The sequence below is a fragment of the Pholcus phalangioides genome, unplaced genomic scaffold (assembly GCF_987345545.1).
Source record: "Pholcus phalangioides strain wild (caught in Gottingen) unplaced genomic scaffold, Ppha-v1.0 ptg000015l_1, whole genome shotgun sequence".
Lineage (NCBI taxonomy): Eukaryota > Metazoa > Arthropoda > Arachnida > Araneae > Pholcidae > Pholcus > Pholcus phalangioides.
The window spans coordinates 24,311,128-24,326,720 of record NW_028301608.1 but is presented as its reverse complement, the minus strand read 5'-3'; the positions used below and the strand labels follow the sequence as shown (position 1 = coordinate 24,326,720).

Here is a 15,593-nt window from a genome sequence, read left to right as displayed (position 1 = left end):
GTTGTCTACCAAAAGGCAAACGTTTGAATTTAAATATAATGTTCCAGTTTTTTCCCCCCAAAATGGGTGATATCGTTCCTCGGGAAGAGCTTGAACAGATCATGAGAAATTGGAAGCAATTGGATACAATCAAAGCCTCATAGATAGCTTGTAGTGAGGGAGACTGGTGCAATATAGGATTCCATGGGTTCTATTACGAAGGGCCCAAATTGAATTCTGGATACAACACAGAAAAAACATAACGAAACTAAGGTTGAAAACATTCCCCAAATCAATTTATTCTCCCACGCCTCCAAGCTCTTAAAAGTATGGTAATATGAAATAGTAGTGACAACAAAAATTATAAAAAAAAATTGAGTGAACTTTGAATGAATTTGAAATGTCCAACGCGTGGATCACGTAAGAAATAGTAAATAATGTTATTCTGGACTTTGGAAGTTTTTCCGCATGGCTTAATAATCATCGAGAAAGATCGCAGAAAGGCGTCTAGACGTCCACGGAACGGATCACCAGGATGAGAATATCACTGGTGTCTATATATACAAATTCAGCGTTGTAAATGATCTTTCCAGCCGGTCACTGTTGCCTCAATGGCGCCGAGTAAAATTAGTTTTGAAGAAGAGGATCTAATTTTCGAATTAAAAAAAAAATTTTTTTTGCTCTTTATTTTTCCTTCGTGGTGAAAGTTGTGTTATCATTCCAGAAGAGTTTTTTTAATTTTTCTGTTATCTATTTTTTTCAAGTCATTTTTTTCATCTTTTCTACCAGTTTTTCTGCTCTCTCTTTTTCTTTCTGTGTAAAGAAGAGATACTGCTATACTTTCTTTCCTTCCTCACAGTCGGCCAGTAACTTCTTAGAAAGAGTAAAAAAAAAAAAAGACAGAGAGAGAGTTATATAAAAGCTCCGACGACACCCCCGTCGTTGACAGTAAAGAGAGAAGGCGCGAAGAGTTATTTTTAAAACGGCACCTTCTTTCTCTTTGACAAAAAATTTAGACTCTCATCACCCGCCTCATCTTATGTATGTGCTTTCGAAGACAAGGCCCGGGCCTGTTGGTAGGCCCCGTGATGAGTATATGGTAACGATGCGTGATAAAGCTATTAAGAAAGGACTCGCAGGAGCTGCGCTTCACTTATCCCTGTACATTTGGAGAGCCCCCCATTTTTTTTTTTTTCCAACGCTGAGCTTCTGCCTTGTAAAGACGCCCTTTTTTCTTTCTGTTTGTTCTTCATTTCAATAATTTTCCTTTTCCGTTTTCGTTATATCTTTTGACATCTTCGCCACCGCCTCCAGAAGTTCTACCAAACAGCACTTAGAAAGTCTTCTCTCCCTGCACATTCAAGTTTTTTTTCTTAACATAAATTTGCCTTCTGTTGGTTCAACTCCCTTCAAGTCGACATAATATAAGGCATACTGTAAATGCCATGTCAGCAGCTGTGCTAACCTTTCATGATGGTTCGTTTTCACTAACATTTGGTTTTTTTTTATTCTTCGCTTTGAAATTCCTAAACCCCATGGAATTTCCTCTGAGAAAAACCCGATGCAAATATGCACTAGATACCGCGCATGTGCGGGAATCCTATCGCAATGCGAATATTAATCCAACTCTTATTACATAGACTTTTCAAGAACGTAGTTGTATTATTAATCAAGCTCAGTCTGCGTAAATCTGCCCAGAATATTGTATCTATCGTCGCCATGCATCGGTGGCTTTTGAAACTAATTTTTCCCCATTTTGAAGGCCCTACCTGCCTCTGATCCAGGGGTTCTTTTCCATTGGGGGTTCTTGGAGAGATTTCTGGGAGGCCGTGATCTTAGATACAAAAACTATTAATTCATTGTTTTTACATTACTATTTGCTGAAAGTTATGCTGTGAAGGGGTCCTTGGAATTCACCTTATTGACGCAAAGGGTCCGCGTAACGCATGAAGCTAAAAGGTTCCCATTCATGCAAACCACAATTTTTTTTACCGTCATTTGTTCCATTTTAATTAGTTCTCAAAGTTTTAACGTACACGTCACATTGATATCATTGGTTCGACGCGACGCCAGTGGGAGCCGAGAAGTTCACTTTGGGAACCCCTGGTAAGGTGTGGCTGGGGTACTTTTATCTTTTCTATGTTTCACGTTGAAGGTCAGTTTTCAAATAACTACTTTTTGAAAAAAAATCTAGTTTATCTGTTTGATACCCGAATAGCCTTTCGGGGGTGAACGGCAGGTGCGGTCGCACTTTGCAGTGACTTCGCATACGAGTTATACATAATTTAGTTGGGAAATGATTGCAATAAAGTAAAACATTATAAGGAAACAGATATTTCTGGATTTTATGGTGAGGTGAAATCGGAACGAAAAGTCATCTGGTCTCCGCCAAGACTTGAACCCAGGTCCTCTCATTTCGGGCACGCATGCAGAGGGCAAACAATGCAAGAGGGCTTGGGTTCGAGTCCCGGCGGAGACCAGGTGACTTTTCATTCGAGTTCACCTCACATAAAATCCAGAAAATATATTTTTCTTTGATATATTGGGCTAAAGAAAAAAAGCCGTCTGTCACCAAAGTAAAGAATTTTTTTCCTAATTAAAAAAAGCAAAGCTTGTGCTCTTCAATTATGAATATTCTAAATACGTATAATTAGGGATGATAGAAACAACGAATTAGTGAATCGTCCCGTGAAGGGGCCCCCGCATCTGGTGAGGGCAACCCCGTTTGATACCCAAGTTACTTTCCTTAATAATATCCTCATGACAACTGTAACTGTTTATGAGCGAGAAAGGTGCTTAACCTTCTATGATCCACGGGCACTTTGTGTCAATAAGATGATATCCACTGACTCCTTGTGTCAATAAAATTAAGGCAACGGACCCCTTCATAGAAGAAAAAATTAATATAGTACAATACAGAGGTTCTTAACCTGTATTGTGCAGATCCCGACCCTAACTTTGGTGCTAAAGGCCTCCGAGATGGGTCGTTTAAATCCACCAACAGTCACGTATTCTTGAGCTATGGGTCACAACCCAAGCTTTATTCGTTATTAAGGGCTTCTGAGATGGGTCGTACAAATCCACGTACGGTCCTGTTACAGATGCACTCATTATGCCAGTAGTTTCACTAATTTCGAAAAACAAACTGTGCCAAGGGTCACGAAGCTGATCTTGTTGTCGATTTTGAGACGCGACTGAAAAAAGTTAAGAACCCCTGTTATAATATTAATCAGTAAGTTAATTATTTTCTCATCCAAGCTCACATACCCCTTGAAATATCTTCTTGGAACCCCCCCCCCCCTTCTTTTCCTGCCCAAGTGGTCCGTGATGTATGAGAAAAATCTCACGTAATCGATATGTAACCCAGACCAGGATTAGACAAATCGCAAAAATGTCTAGGTGCCAAAATAATTTTTACCCTAAGAAAAGGACCAAAATAATACTTTTTTTACTATTTCAGGGCATAGTGACCCTCTTTCATGTTGGCAGATATGCCCCAATAAATTCCAACATTTTGTGCTGCTCCTCAGCCTGCAAATTAGTAACTACACAAAGAAAATTTTAGGCACAACACCAATTTTTTAGTCACCATGACGACCCGGCGCCTGGGATTTGCCCAGCCCTGACCTAGACATTTGTTCGCAACAACACCTGTATTATAAGAGACGGAATTTCCCGATGTTAATTCTGTTGTGGACAACGGTGACGTGTTAGCAGAGATGTCTCACACGTACAAATCTTGTGCGAGCCATCAGGAATGGCTGTAAACGCTGTCATTACTCTATTTGGTGCGTGGGATATTACGAGCTGTTTCATTTTTCATTTCGGCAGGTGAAAAGGAAAGTTGTGAGGACCGGCTGTAATTATTTGTAGTTATCTGATCGGGAGGTCACTTGCTATGTCTGTAGTTCGTTGCCGAGTGTCTCATTTTGGCTCGGAGCAAACGACGAGACCTTTTTGCTGACAGGGCTTCTCCGTCCGTTCGACGTTGGCGTTTTATCCGAAAGGAATGCCTGTGACATTTCTCAAGACTCACGTTACGTCTGTTTGTCTTGTCTGAGTCTGCCATATTCCCTCGCCCTATCTTCTTGACTGGCCTATCACTATCGCATTAAACAATCTTCGAAACCCAATTAAGCTAATTGGCATTTTTTGCATGTCGCATGTCAATAAGCTTTTTCTTTTGCTATCTAACTCTACGCGAATCTCTTTTCTCTTTCGTCTCTTGAATTTCCTCTTGATCTTTAGAAGGGGTTATCTCATTGGTTGATGAGAAGGCTCGAATGAAGAGAGCCGCTGAAATTTTTCGTTTAATATTTGATTATTGATGAGACACGAAGACAGCCACTAACAAAAATTGGCATTAACTGGCATCTTTCAATCGTGAAATGTTTATCGTCGTGTAATCCTGTGAGAGTGTAATGGCCAAGCAATGACCTATGTACAGAAATTTTGAGATAAACGATGTCTCTAGGTCCAATTAGATGCGATCGAAACAGATTGGCTTCTCCGTGTGGGTAGATTGGAGGAGAGAGTCAAATTTCTACCCAGGGTCACCATCGTTAATGAATCTCTGGATTATAGCACTATTTCTCAACCTGGGACCATATGGTTCCACTGTTGTCCTGGGATATTTTAAGGGAACCACGGTAAAAATCAAATGAAAGGGGAGCTATCACAGGCGGTCGAGAAAGTCACAGGGAGCTGTGAAAAAAAGATCTAGATGTGAAGAAATAAAGTATAAAACCTCCAAACCTTTTCTAGTGAAACATGGGAGGAAAATTGCGCTCAAAACATTTAAATATCACTTATGTGGCCCGTGACACGTTTTCAAATCAATGAAGTAGTGGCCCGCACTCTTCAATAGCTTGGGTACCCTTCATAAACAAACTGTTCCGTCTAGATAAGTATGGTTCCCGAGAACATAACTTTGCACGATGGTACATGATGTTGAAATTGCATTGCATAGAACTCCTCCTTTTGAGATAAGTTCCTAAATCACCCAAAGGAGGAGTTCTTCAGTCTGGAGGTCGACCTCGCTTAAATTTTTGTTCACTATAAATTTACCCACAAAATCATTTCAATATGTAGAAAGGGTCTCACTCCTCGGTAAGGAGTGGGGCCCTGAATGAGTCGGGAAGGGGGGAGCACGAGAAGAAAATATGGTTCGAAGAGGGTCACGGGCGAAATAAGCTTGAGAAACACTTTGTTAGAGCTGTAACCTCTCGATGAAAATCAGATTAGAATCGACTATAAGTTTTTAGGGTCCGATCCAATTACCGTAACCCTCATACACGGAAAATGACTGTGTTGCGGCAAAAATGGCCAAATTATCTTTTCTTTAGATCTTGAATGCGGGAATAATATTTCCTAATTTCATATCTCTAATCATCATTCATATTCTCTCTCAGCGACATCATCTAAAATATACAAAGATATATGCCTTGCCTTTAATGCTTATGCAATACTTGAATGGTCCCTAATAAGGGTTTTTCTCAGTAACTATATCTTCTTTTTTTTAATAAAGTTATTGTCTTCTCGGTCCAAGAAGAGTTTTATTCCTCTTCTTCACCGTGGAATCCATTTGCTAGATTAGGGGTTCCCTTTTTGCTTTTTCTTGCTTGTTCCGGTTTGTGTATGTTTGCTTCGATGCACGTTCCACGTCGATAACTATGTTAAAAGGAAAGGGGTCGGTCGTATTTGCACGTGTGTACGGTACACATTCTATGAGAGAGATATACCGAGATTTTTCTCCTTCTAATACAGAAAAGTCCTTTTGTTGTATTCAGCTAATTGGTTGATGCAATAAAAGTGAATAAAGATGCATCCTTCGTGAATACGAGAGAGGACCTCTCTCTCTCTCTCTCTCTATCTCTTCTCCATTATGGTTGAGATAACTCGGGAAGAGAGCGAATGCGAGTTCTCCTTACCTCATTAACTTAGTACACATATTCATATTGATTTCGTTGAGTGGCAACAATACTGATGTATTTGTGACAAAAAAAACTTTTATTGAAATGGAATTTCTCTCTTTCATGATTAGTGTAAGTAGCAGTTGCAATATCTTGTACTCGGTTTGATTCGTATTATAATTATGATGATGATAGATGATGAGCCTGACTATTACTGATCATATTAGTCGCTGTCATTTGGCTATTGTTCGAAAGAAAATTATTATATAGTTATATATCATTTGGAATCGGGATGCAGTAGACCAGTTACATCCACATTTTGTTGCTCGCGAGCACTGCGGTGTTCGAGGATTGAGGATTTCGTACTGATTCATGTACTCTTTGATCGTATACCCCATGAAAATTGCAGTCAAGAACTGTAATTAAGCTGATTTGTGAAGCAATTCACAAATTACACAAATTCACATTACAGCAATTCTAGTGCTGTAGTGGTGAGTGGGTAAGATACAGAGTTAGAGATGGGAAGAGTTCAGTGTACATGGGTTCAAACCTACCCACCTCTAGATAATTACACTTTGATGCTGTAGTGGTGGGTTGGTAAGATAAGGAGTTAGAGATGGGAAGAGTTCAGGGTACGTGGGTTCAAATCCACCCACCTCCGAATAGCTACACTTTAGCCGCTGTGGTGGTCGAATGGTTATAGTGCCGGACTCGTGATGCGAGGATCCGGGTTCGAACCCCACAGTGGTGGTCGGCTGAAGTTGGTTTTCTGTGGTTCCCAACTTCAAGGCGCAAATGCGAGCCGATCTCCCCGTAAAAAGTCTCGCCACAGAGAGCAACAGTCCTACAACGATAAATCGTTCAATCATAACACTTCACTCATAGTTAGAAAAACTGGGGGCAGATGACAGCACTACACATAACAAGCATTACACAGAAACAAACTTTACGTCAGGTTGCACTACACGTACACGCACATTCCCGCATTCGTTGGGGGGTTTCGCGGGGGGGAGGGTGCATGTGTGGTGTAGCAGTAGTAGGTAGGGCCTCCAAAAAATGGCTCGGGGATCCATGATGTTCTTAAGTCAGCCACCTCGTTGGGCAATTTGCCTGTTGTGGCGTGGTATTTGTATTTGTATTTGAATATGATGTATTATTATGGCAGGGCTTGTGAACAATCCCAAGTGATTGCTAACAATCCAAGTCGCACAACATGGTAACTAGAAAAAAACTGGTATTGCAGCCTAAAATTTTCTATTACTAAATTGCTAAACCGGAATCTAAAGATGGCACAAAATTTTCTGATTTCATTTTACATTTTTTAGTATGGGAAAGCGTTGGCAAAAACATCATTTCGTACCTGTTTTTTTTTCCGGTGGCTAAATATTTTTCTGATTTGTCAAGCTTTGTTTTATAACAGGCGTTTCAACCTATTTTTCGAAAAGGCTCGTGAGATTTAGATCAACATCCCAATAAACCATCCCAATCCAGTTACTTTCGGGATTTTAAATTATTTTGATTTCAGTTTGATTGTATATGATAGGAAATATCCACCAAGAATCGGGATTCATTATTAAGAGCCATATTGCTAAGAGCAACTCAATCCTTTTTTGCGGAGACAGAAAGGCCAATGGTCACAAGCTAAACATCTTAATATTCTGCAATTACATCAATTTTATATTGGATTTTTCAAATTATTTCAAGTTTGGGCTTATTTCAGAGTTCCCATGTACAAATGCAAAGGCCACGACAGGCATCATAAATGCATGCACACAGATGAAGGACATAAAATACTGTATATCATCTGAACTCAAATCATCATGATAACCCTTAAACACAAGTAGAATTGGGTTAGAGAGATCCATCAATATACGCGAATAGAATATCTGGCATCTGCATCGTGCATCTTTGGATATTTCAGTAAGCACCGCGGTGCTCGTGACTCGAAAAAAGTTGAAGAAACCACCCTCTTTCCCCTACAACAGACTATAAACTTTTTCCTACGTTTTACTAGCGGTCCAACGTTTTTCAAGAGATCATAAAAGCAGATCAAGTGCGGTAATGCTGCTGTGAATTCATTTCTTACATGCCATTCCCAAAAAAATAAAAACAAATTACAGTTATTTATTAGCATGTTTATATCAATTAATTACAACTGATTCGAATTGCACGGTGAATAAAGAAAATTAAGTACTATTTGGGGGAAAAAAGACAATTTACTAGCACAATTATTTATTAATATATTTATTGTATTATTTAATTAATTATAACTGATTCATTCATTTTCTACTTGAAAAAAGTCTAATTATTATTTCAATAAAATATAGATTTCAAATTGATTCTAAAGATGCTTCTGAATGTGCAGAATTATTCCAGCAAAATGTTTGATTTCTCTCCGTTTCTTTGGAATCTTTTCAGTCGTGCTGCTAGATACAACATTAGAGAGTTCCTTGGAATGGACGAGGTACCCGTACGGTCCACAAGCGAGGACGCCGGGGGTATGTTAATCAATGTTTTGTAATGAGTTTTTGATGCTGTTATATTATATAGATTCAAAGAGTCTTTTGAGAGTTGTTTTTTTTTACCAGAGCCTGAGAAAATATACCTGTTTCCAGGTAATGGGATGCGCACATGCGCTGAGAGAGACGGTAAATTTTTAAGAGCTCTCGTGGGTGCCATCAGTGTCACAAAGACGATCATTCTCCGCCTTTTCGAAATGGTTGCGCAAAAGGATGTATTTTGCCGCTAATGTTATGCGCAAGTTGCCGTAATTAGAATGCCTATTAAGGCACCGCTGGAAACATTCCGAAATCTCTTGCCACCGATTCATGCCCTTCGCTCCACACCTCTTCTTGAAGACGAAGCCTTCATCATGGAGTTGATGTAGCATGAAACAGTGCCTTCATCTGATAAATGTGTGTGTGAATTGAACCTCTCTCGAAAACCACCATCGCATATTGCAACATCATTATGTAATGACGTATGATAACCTCACGGGGATATGAAATCATTTGTCGTTAGCCGTAGTGCTAACAATCATATTATTAAAATGGCATCATTAAAATTCTTAAATTAAGTGTGACTAGTTTCTCATATAGCCTTGTGTTGCAATATTTCTATTGGCAGCTTTCGTGTATTCTAATTTCCTAGATCAGTGATTTTCAACTTTTATCTCACATTGGTAAAATAGTGAAACATTTATAACTGCTTAGAGTGGAAGTAACTGCTCTAGACCAGTGTATCTCAAACTGATAAGACTGTATGGCTCCCTTGCGGTCCTGGGATATTCTACGGGGGACACGGATGAAAATCAAAGGAAAGAGACACCGTGACAAGGGGCAAAGGGGAGAGCAGTGAAAAAAAAATCCAGATGAAGAAGAAATAAAGCGAGTTATATATGAGTTGTAATGAAAAAATGGCGATTGTTTTCAGAATCCAGCAGAACTGCTCACAAAACTAAGGTCATTTCAGCGCATGAGCCCATCTAAATATGGTCCGGCGTTCGGAGGAGTTCATAGAGAGGCCTACACGATGTAATTAATATCTACGTTACTGTTACTTCCAACTTAGTATGGGGCCCCGAGAACATCACTCTGCCCGGGGAGCCCACGTTGTTTGAAACGCCCTGTCTAAAATCCTTACTAGAGAGAAATTCACCGAGATCTTGCGCAGGGTTCTGGAAAACAACCTCACTTGAAAAAGTTTTTGTTCACCATAAATTTTCTAAAAAAATCATTTCAATAAGTAGAAATTGTCTCGTTCCTGTACAAAAGGGGGGGAAGGGGGGGTTACGGGAAAAAAGATCCTTATTTTAACCAAATGTGGAAACACTGCTCTAGATCATATCATGTGTGATAACTGCCGATAAAAGTTATTTTAAGTTTTTTATAATGTTTACGATAGCATGGTTTCCAATGACCTGGAAAGTCGGGGAAAATGTAAAATATTTGACAAAAGTCAGGGAAATATGCAGTATTTGATAAAAGACGGAAAAGCTCTGTGAAGGGAAAAAACAAACTCGAATAGCAAAAATTCGAAATTTGGGATGTTAATATTTTGGATTATATTTCTTTTTGGGGAGGGAAATTTTGAGGTTTGGTCAGGGAAGTGATCGAAAAGATTTTTCTGGGAACCCTGAACACTGTTCCTCAATCTGGGTTCCGTGGAACCTACCCAAAGTGTGTTCTGGAGAGGAATACAGTAGTAGTAAGTGGAAGTGGAGGCGTATGCATGGGATAGAGCCTTGCTCTCCAATCAATTCTCTCCCAGTCAATTAAAAATGCGGAATGTTGTATTCAAGGAAAAATTGCTAATTTCTCTGGAAGAGATTCCATGTGCACCCCCCCCCTTCTCAATCCATCAGTGTGCTCCCCCCCCCCAAAAGGTAAGTCCTACGTACGCTTCTAACTAAAAGTGGCAAATAGTTTCAGCTTACTCTCATATGCTACCTTCAACACGGTACCCCCAAGCAAGGGCAAAAAAGTTGAGAAATGCTTATAAGAGTGACTTATAGTTATAATTTGAAATGTAAAGGAAATGAATTAGACTCAAATTTTGTACTGTGCGTACTCTATGAAAAGCTTATGAAAGTGGTTTGTATAATCTATAAACGTTTATTTACTTGCAGTGGGTCGAAGAGAGCTTCACGAATTTCGACCAGGGTATCAACTGGAGGTCGTACGTCGTGTGCGACGTAGCCTACAACAACGTCAACAACTGGCTTTGGACGCCATTCATAGAGAGACGTGAAGCCAACAGGATATACATCGAGGTGAAATTCAGCATGAGGGACTGTAACCTTTTCCCGGGCATGGCTCTGTCCTGCAAGGAGACATTTTCGTTGCTGTACTACGAATTCGACGCGGCCACAAAAGAGCCGCCACCCTGGGAACCGGATTCTTACAAACTTATAGACCGCATAGCAGCTGACGAGGGACGTTTCACTTCGACCAGCGAAGTCATCATAAACACCGAGGTCCGGAGTGTCCCGATCACCAAGAAGGGCGTCTATTTTGCGTTCCGTGACCAGGGTGCTTGTTTGTCATTGATCGCCATCAAAGTGTTTTACGTGACCTGTCCGAGCATTACGTTGAACTTCGCTTTCTTCCCGGAGACGCCTACGGGACACGAACTCACGTCCATCGTATCCGCCGAGGGCCAGTGTGTCGCCAACACGGCAGTCGTGGATACGCCGCGGCTGCTCTGCAAAGGTGACGGCAACTGGACGTTACCGTCGGGCGGATGCAAGTGCGTGGCCGGTTACGAGCCCATCGACCAGTCTTGTCAGCGTTAGTATATCCATACAAAAAAATATAATTATTCTCTCATATAATATTGTGAACAGCATTTTCAACGAACATTTATTGCTTGAGATGCATAATTTTCGTATTTATTTCAGTGTGTTCGCCGGGGACGTACAAGGCAGCCGTTGGCGACGAGATGTGTACGCCTTGCCCATTGCACAGCACTGCTTCGTACAGTGGCTCCGTCGAATGCCAATGTGACAGGAATTTCTTCCGATCTCCGAGTGACCCCAAGTCGATGCCGTGCACTGGTGAGATTTCGCTGCATAGCATTAGTATTCAGGGTGTCCGGGCTCTCTCTCTCTCTCTCTCTCTAGAGGCTTCCAAAAATAATATACTGCGTGACAAATGCAAAGGATGCCTATCTAATCGTTAGGTATGACGAAAAATAACGTACCTAACGATAGGCATCCTCTAAAGAAATACGAGTTGGCACATATTTAAATAGACAGCCTAAAGTACCTTTATTATGCAAAATGGAACAGATATCAACGCACGGCGAAAAATGATAAGAAAAATAAAAAAAAGATCCCCGCAATACAGAGCCGTCTTAAGAGTATCATGGACCCCCGGGCCAAGTGGTTTTTCGGAGGCCCTACCTGATAAATCCTAGAAAATTTCAACCGGATCCCATTTTTGTGAGGCCCCTCTTCTCTTGAGGCCCCCGGGCCGTGCCCCCGGGTGGGCCCATGCGTTAAGACGGCACTGCCGCAATAGCAATTTTAAGCAGTTACGAAAAGTGCTCATTCTGCTGGAAATAAGAACAGATACGAGTTCTTCAGCATGAAGTATGACCTCGGACACTGATGCACACTTGGCATCTGCTGCGCATGCTGTCCACTAAACTGTTGGAGAGAACTGGAAGAATTTTGTCCCATATTCTTCCTTCAAGGTGATTTTGAGTTCCTGCATGATTCGTGGAGGGTTTATGTCTTTGAACAATATGTATGCCAAATGCTGGATGCCCATGGGAGAATCACCACACCTCAAATGCTACTAAACACTTGACAAGACATCGAGTACCTTGCTCATCTGCAGAGCCACTAAAATGCTCATGTTGAACTCTTTTAACCTGGAAATAAACTTAAGAAATTGCAGCTGAAATTTATAAATAAGCATGAGTGAATCTCTCACTATAAATCATTATTTTTGGATACCTAAATAGCCCGAACACCTGTATAACTGACCATTTTATAAATCAAAATTAAATCAACCATGTGCAGTGGCGTTGATGCTAGTTACATGCATTCGCGTTTACTCATTATAAATGGCAGGCCCTTTGTATGTTTTATTAAATTTTTCATCGCGTTTTGTTACAGAGCCTCCATCGGCTCCAAGGAATCTGACGGAAACGTTCATCGATCAGTCGTCCGTCATCTTGTCGTGGTTCCCTCCCAGGTACCTCGGTGGTAGAAACGACACTTTCTACAAGGTAGTGTGCGACGCCTGCAGCAGTAGCGTCACTTTCCTGCCATCCCAAGAAGGGTTCACGACCACCAAGTTGACCGTAACCGGACTGAATCCAGTCACGACCTACAGGTTTCAGGTCTATGCTGAGAATGGGGTGTCCGGCATGACGACCAGCAAATTCGCCGACATAACCGTCACAACAGAAGCTTCAGGTAAAGGCAATTTTTACATGCATATAATTAATTTATTTTTTATTTTTACTAGCATAGTCTGATCATAATTTTCATTGTAATACCACACCACGGGACGTTAGCACTGGGGGTGCCCCACTGTTTTGTAACACTGTCCCGAGAGCCCGAGGATTAATCCAAAAGAGAAAATTCCATACATATATTGCTCAAGACGAGCACCCATGAGTCAGAAATACTTCTGACGCCCTTGAACATGCCCTTCTGACAGCCAAACTCGGTTGTAACGACAACTTTGGTGTAATGTCAATAATTTGCGGACCTTGCTGATTCCCATAGAAAATTATGTGGTACGTCACTTTTTTTTTGACGCATCTTCTGATTTTATGGCGTATTCTAAGACCTAGCAAGATTCGTGGAAAGTCAGTGAAACGAAAAATTATCTAAATAAGAAATCTAAATACAGCGACATCTCGCTACAACGATAAGTGAATGCAAAATTCTATGCAAGCCTACAATGACATTTTTTTTCAAGCCTTGTTTGCAAATGTCTATAGACTAATGTTAAACTACTACCTCTTCATAAAACGATAGACCATCTATAACGATATTTTTTCGTAATCCACTGAGTACCGTTTTATCGATTAATAATAATAAAACTCAAAAAACAAAAATTTGACATTTGTGAGGTCAAGATTTTGAATTATATATGCAGTTTTTCTTTCTTCCGGAGTTTGACGGGTAAAATCTGGGAAATTTTTGAGTTTTTGGTCGGGAAAATGATCGAGCAGATTTTGCTGGGAACTCTGTATTAATGACAGGGTTCCCAACGACCTGGCAAGTCAGAAAAATGAAAAATAGGCTGAGAGAATGTAAAATATTTAGCAAAAGTCAGGAAAATGTTCTGTGAAGGGGAAAAAAAAACGGAAACTTGATTTAAAAAAAAAAAAGTTCGAAATTTGGGGAAGGTTAAGATTTTTAATTACATTTCTTTCTTCCGGAGTTTTCATCAGAAAAAGTCAGGAAAATTTTCGAGTTTTGGTCAGGGAAATAATCAGGCAGATTTTGCTGGGAACCCTGGATGAACTCCATCGCCATTATAAGTAAGTTTTCATGCATTGAAATTTCTATTAATAACAAGGGAAGAGCTAGTAGTCAATAAACGGAACTTGCTTCTAGAGCATTAAGTTGTACCTTATAAATAGAATTTTTCTCCCCTCCCCATCTTTATATGTACCTAATATTCGTATCATGATAGTCTGGACAAAATGCAAATTTGACTCATTGATTACAGGTTTCTCTTAGTTGGGTTTTCTTCTTCCTTTTTTCTTCCTTAAATATTATTATCATCCAGAATTGAGATAACTTTTCTTTCACTGTAAAGTTCACTCAGATAAATTCCTCGGGGCATTTTTTTTTTCTTTTCGTTTCAATACTGAGCACGTTTTTCATAATTTCGGTCTATCATCGCGAATATGATTTTGGTTTTTTTTTTTCATCTGTGCCTATTTTTATTCTAAATTGCCCCTCCCATACTCATGTCTTAAAAGATGTCAAGTGCAGCACGTGTAATTAAGAATTGAATGATTACAGCCCATTTTCTTTTCAAAAGAGAGATAGAGAGAGAGTTATCAACCGTTGTATCAGGGGAGATGACGGCAGTCCTTAACCAACATATATTATGTGTTCAGTGACAGGCTCATCTTTTGCGTTTTGCCCAATCACTGAATCATGTTCTTTGTCATTGCCGGACAAGGATTCGTTTTGAAAAAGAAAAAGAATGCAATGCCCCGAAATTACTCCATTTGAATAAGAGGAAGCGCTTACGTCTTATTATACTAATTTTTATTTCAGATCTAAAAATCAAAGGGATGTGCTTTGCTATTTCATGATTGTGAGCGATCACTCTATCAAAAGAAGTCCTCGTTCTTATTAGAGGTACTACATGAGAGGTCCATCCCCTCGAGTCAGATGGCCATTTAGAATTCAGCTTATAATATTTTGAATGCTCTTTCTCCGATCCTATATTTATGTAACTCGTTAAGTCAATTAGATGTTTTTAAATTCAACGGGCCTCTGAAAATATAATTTCTTAGCATTCTCCAATGAAATGAGGATTTTCGGAGGTACTACTTAATCATCGCTTCAATCAAATATTTTATTTTATTTATTTGTGTTTATGGTAATTGTATGACGTGAAATTACTTCGAGCGATTATTATATGTTAAATTGTGGTTCTATATAGCTATTTAGTTATTATATAACTGTGATGTTTCTTCTACTGAGGTTTTTGATGTCAGTAAATTCATGCTTGTTTAATTGATCGCTGTTATTTTAAATATAGTCATCGTTTCTTGGCATTGCCCGACATCATACTACAGTGGACTCCACTTATTGGAATCATACATAAATTTTGTAATATGACATAAAGGAATAACATTTGGGTATTGCTATCACGTTCGGTTCGTAAAGTACGAATTGATAAAAATAAGCATTGTTATCAGGATTTCGGTTTATTATATATATATTACTTTTTTTTTTTGTCCTAAGTTCTTTGAAGTACTTTTGCGCATTTTTAAGCTAAGATTGTACCAGCCCCCCCCCCCCCCAATAAGTTATTTTTATCAACCTGCAAGACTATGTAAGACAGGGGTTCTTGACCATAGGTCGCGACTTAAACGTGGGCCTCAGTCGTTTCCGGAATGGGTCGTACAAATCCATTTACAGTCAGGGCTCTTGAGCTTTGCAGGGGTTTCCAAGGTGGGTCGTTCAGATCCACTAACAGCCAGGGATTCTTGAGG

General features: G+C 39.8%; 1 protein-coding gene across 4 annotated transcripts in view; it reads left to right on the top strand.

The window, feature by feature from the left end:
• The window catches only part of Eph (Eph receptor tyrosine kinase), a 187,698-nt gene that overhangs the window by 158,931 nt on the left and 13,174 nt on the right, over positions 1–15,593 (top strand). For all 4 annotated transcript variants that reach the window (XM_089243219.1, XM_089243216.1, XM_089243220.1 and 1 more), the window contains exons 2-5: positions 8,310–8,389; positions 10,519–11,179; positions 11,290–11,445; positions 12,514–12,816. In XM_089243219.1, coding sequence (XP_089099345.1) covers positions 8,310–8,389; positions 10,519–11,179; positions 11,290–11,445; positions 12,514–12,816 — 1,200 coding nt within the window. The remainder of the gene's footprint in view (positions 1–8,309; positions 8,390–10,518; positions 11,180–11,289; positions 11,446–12,513; positions 12,817–15,593) is intronic.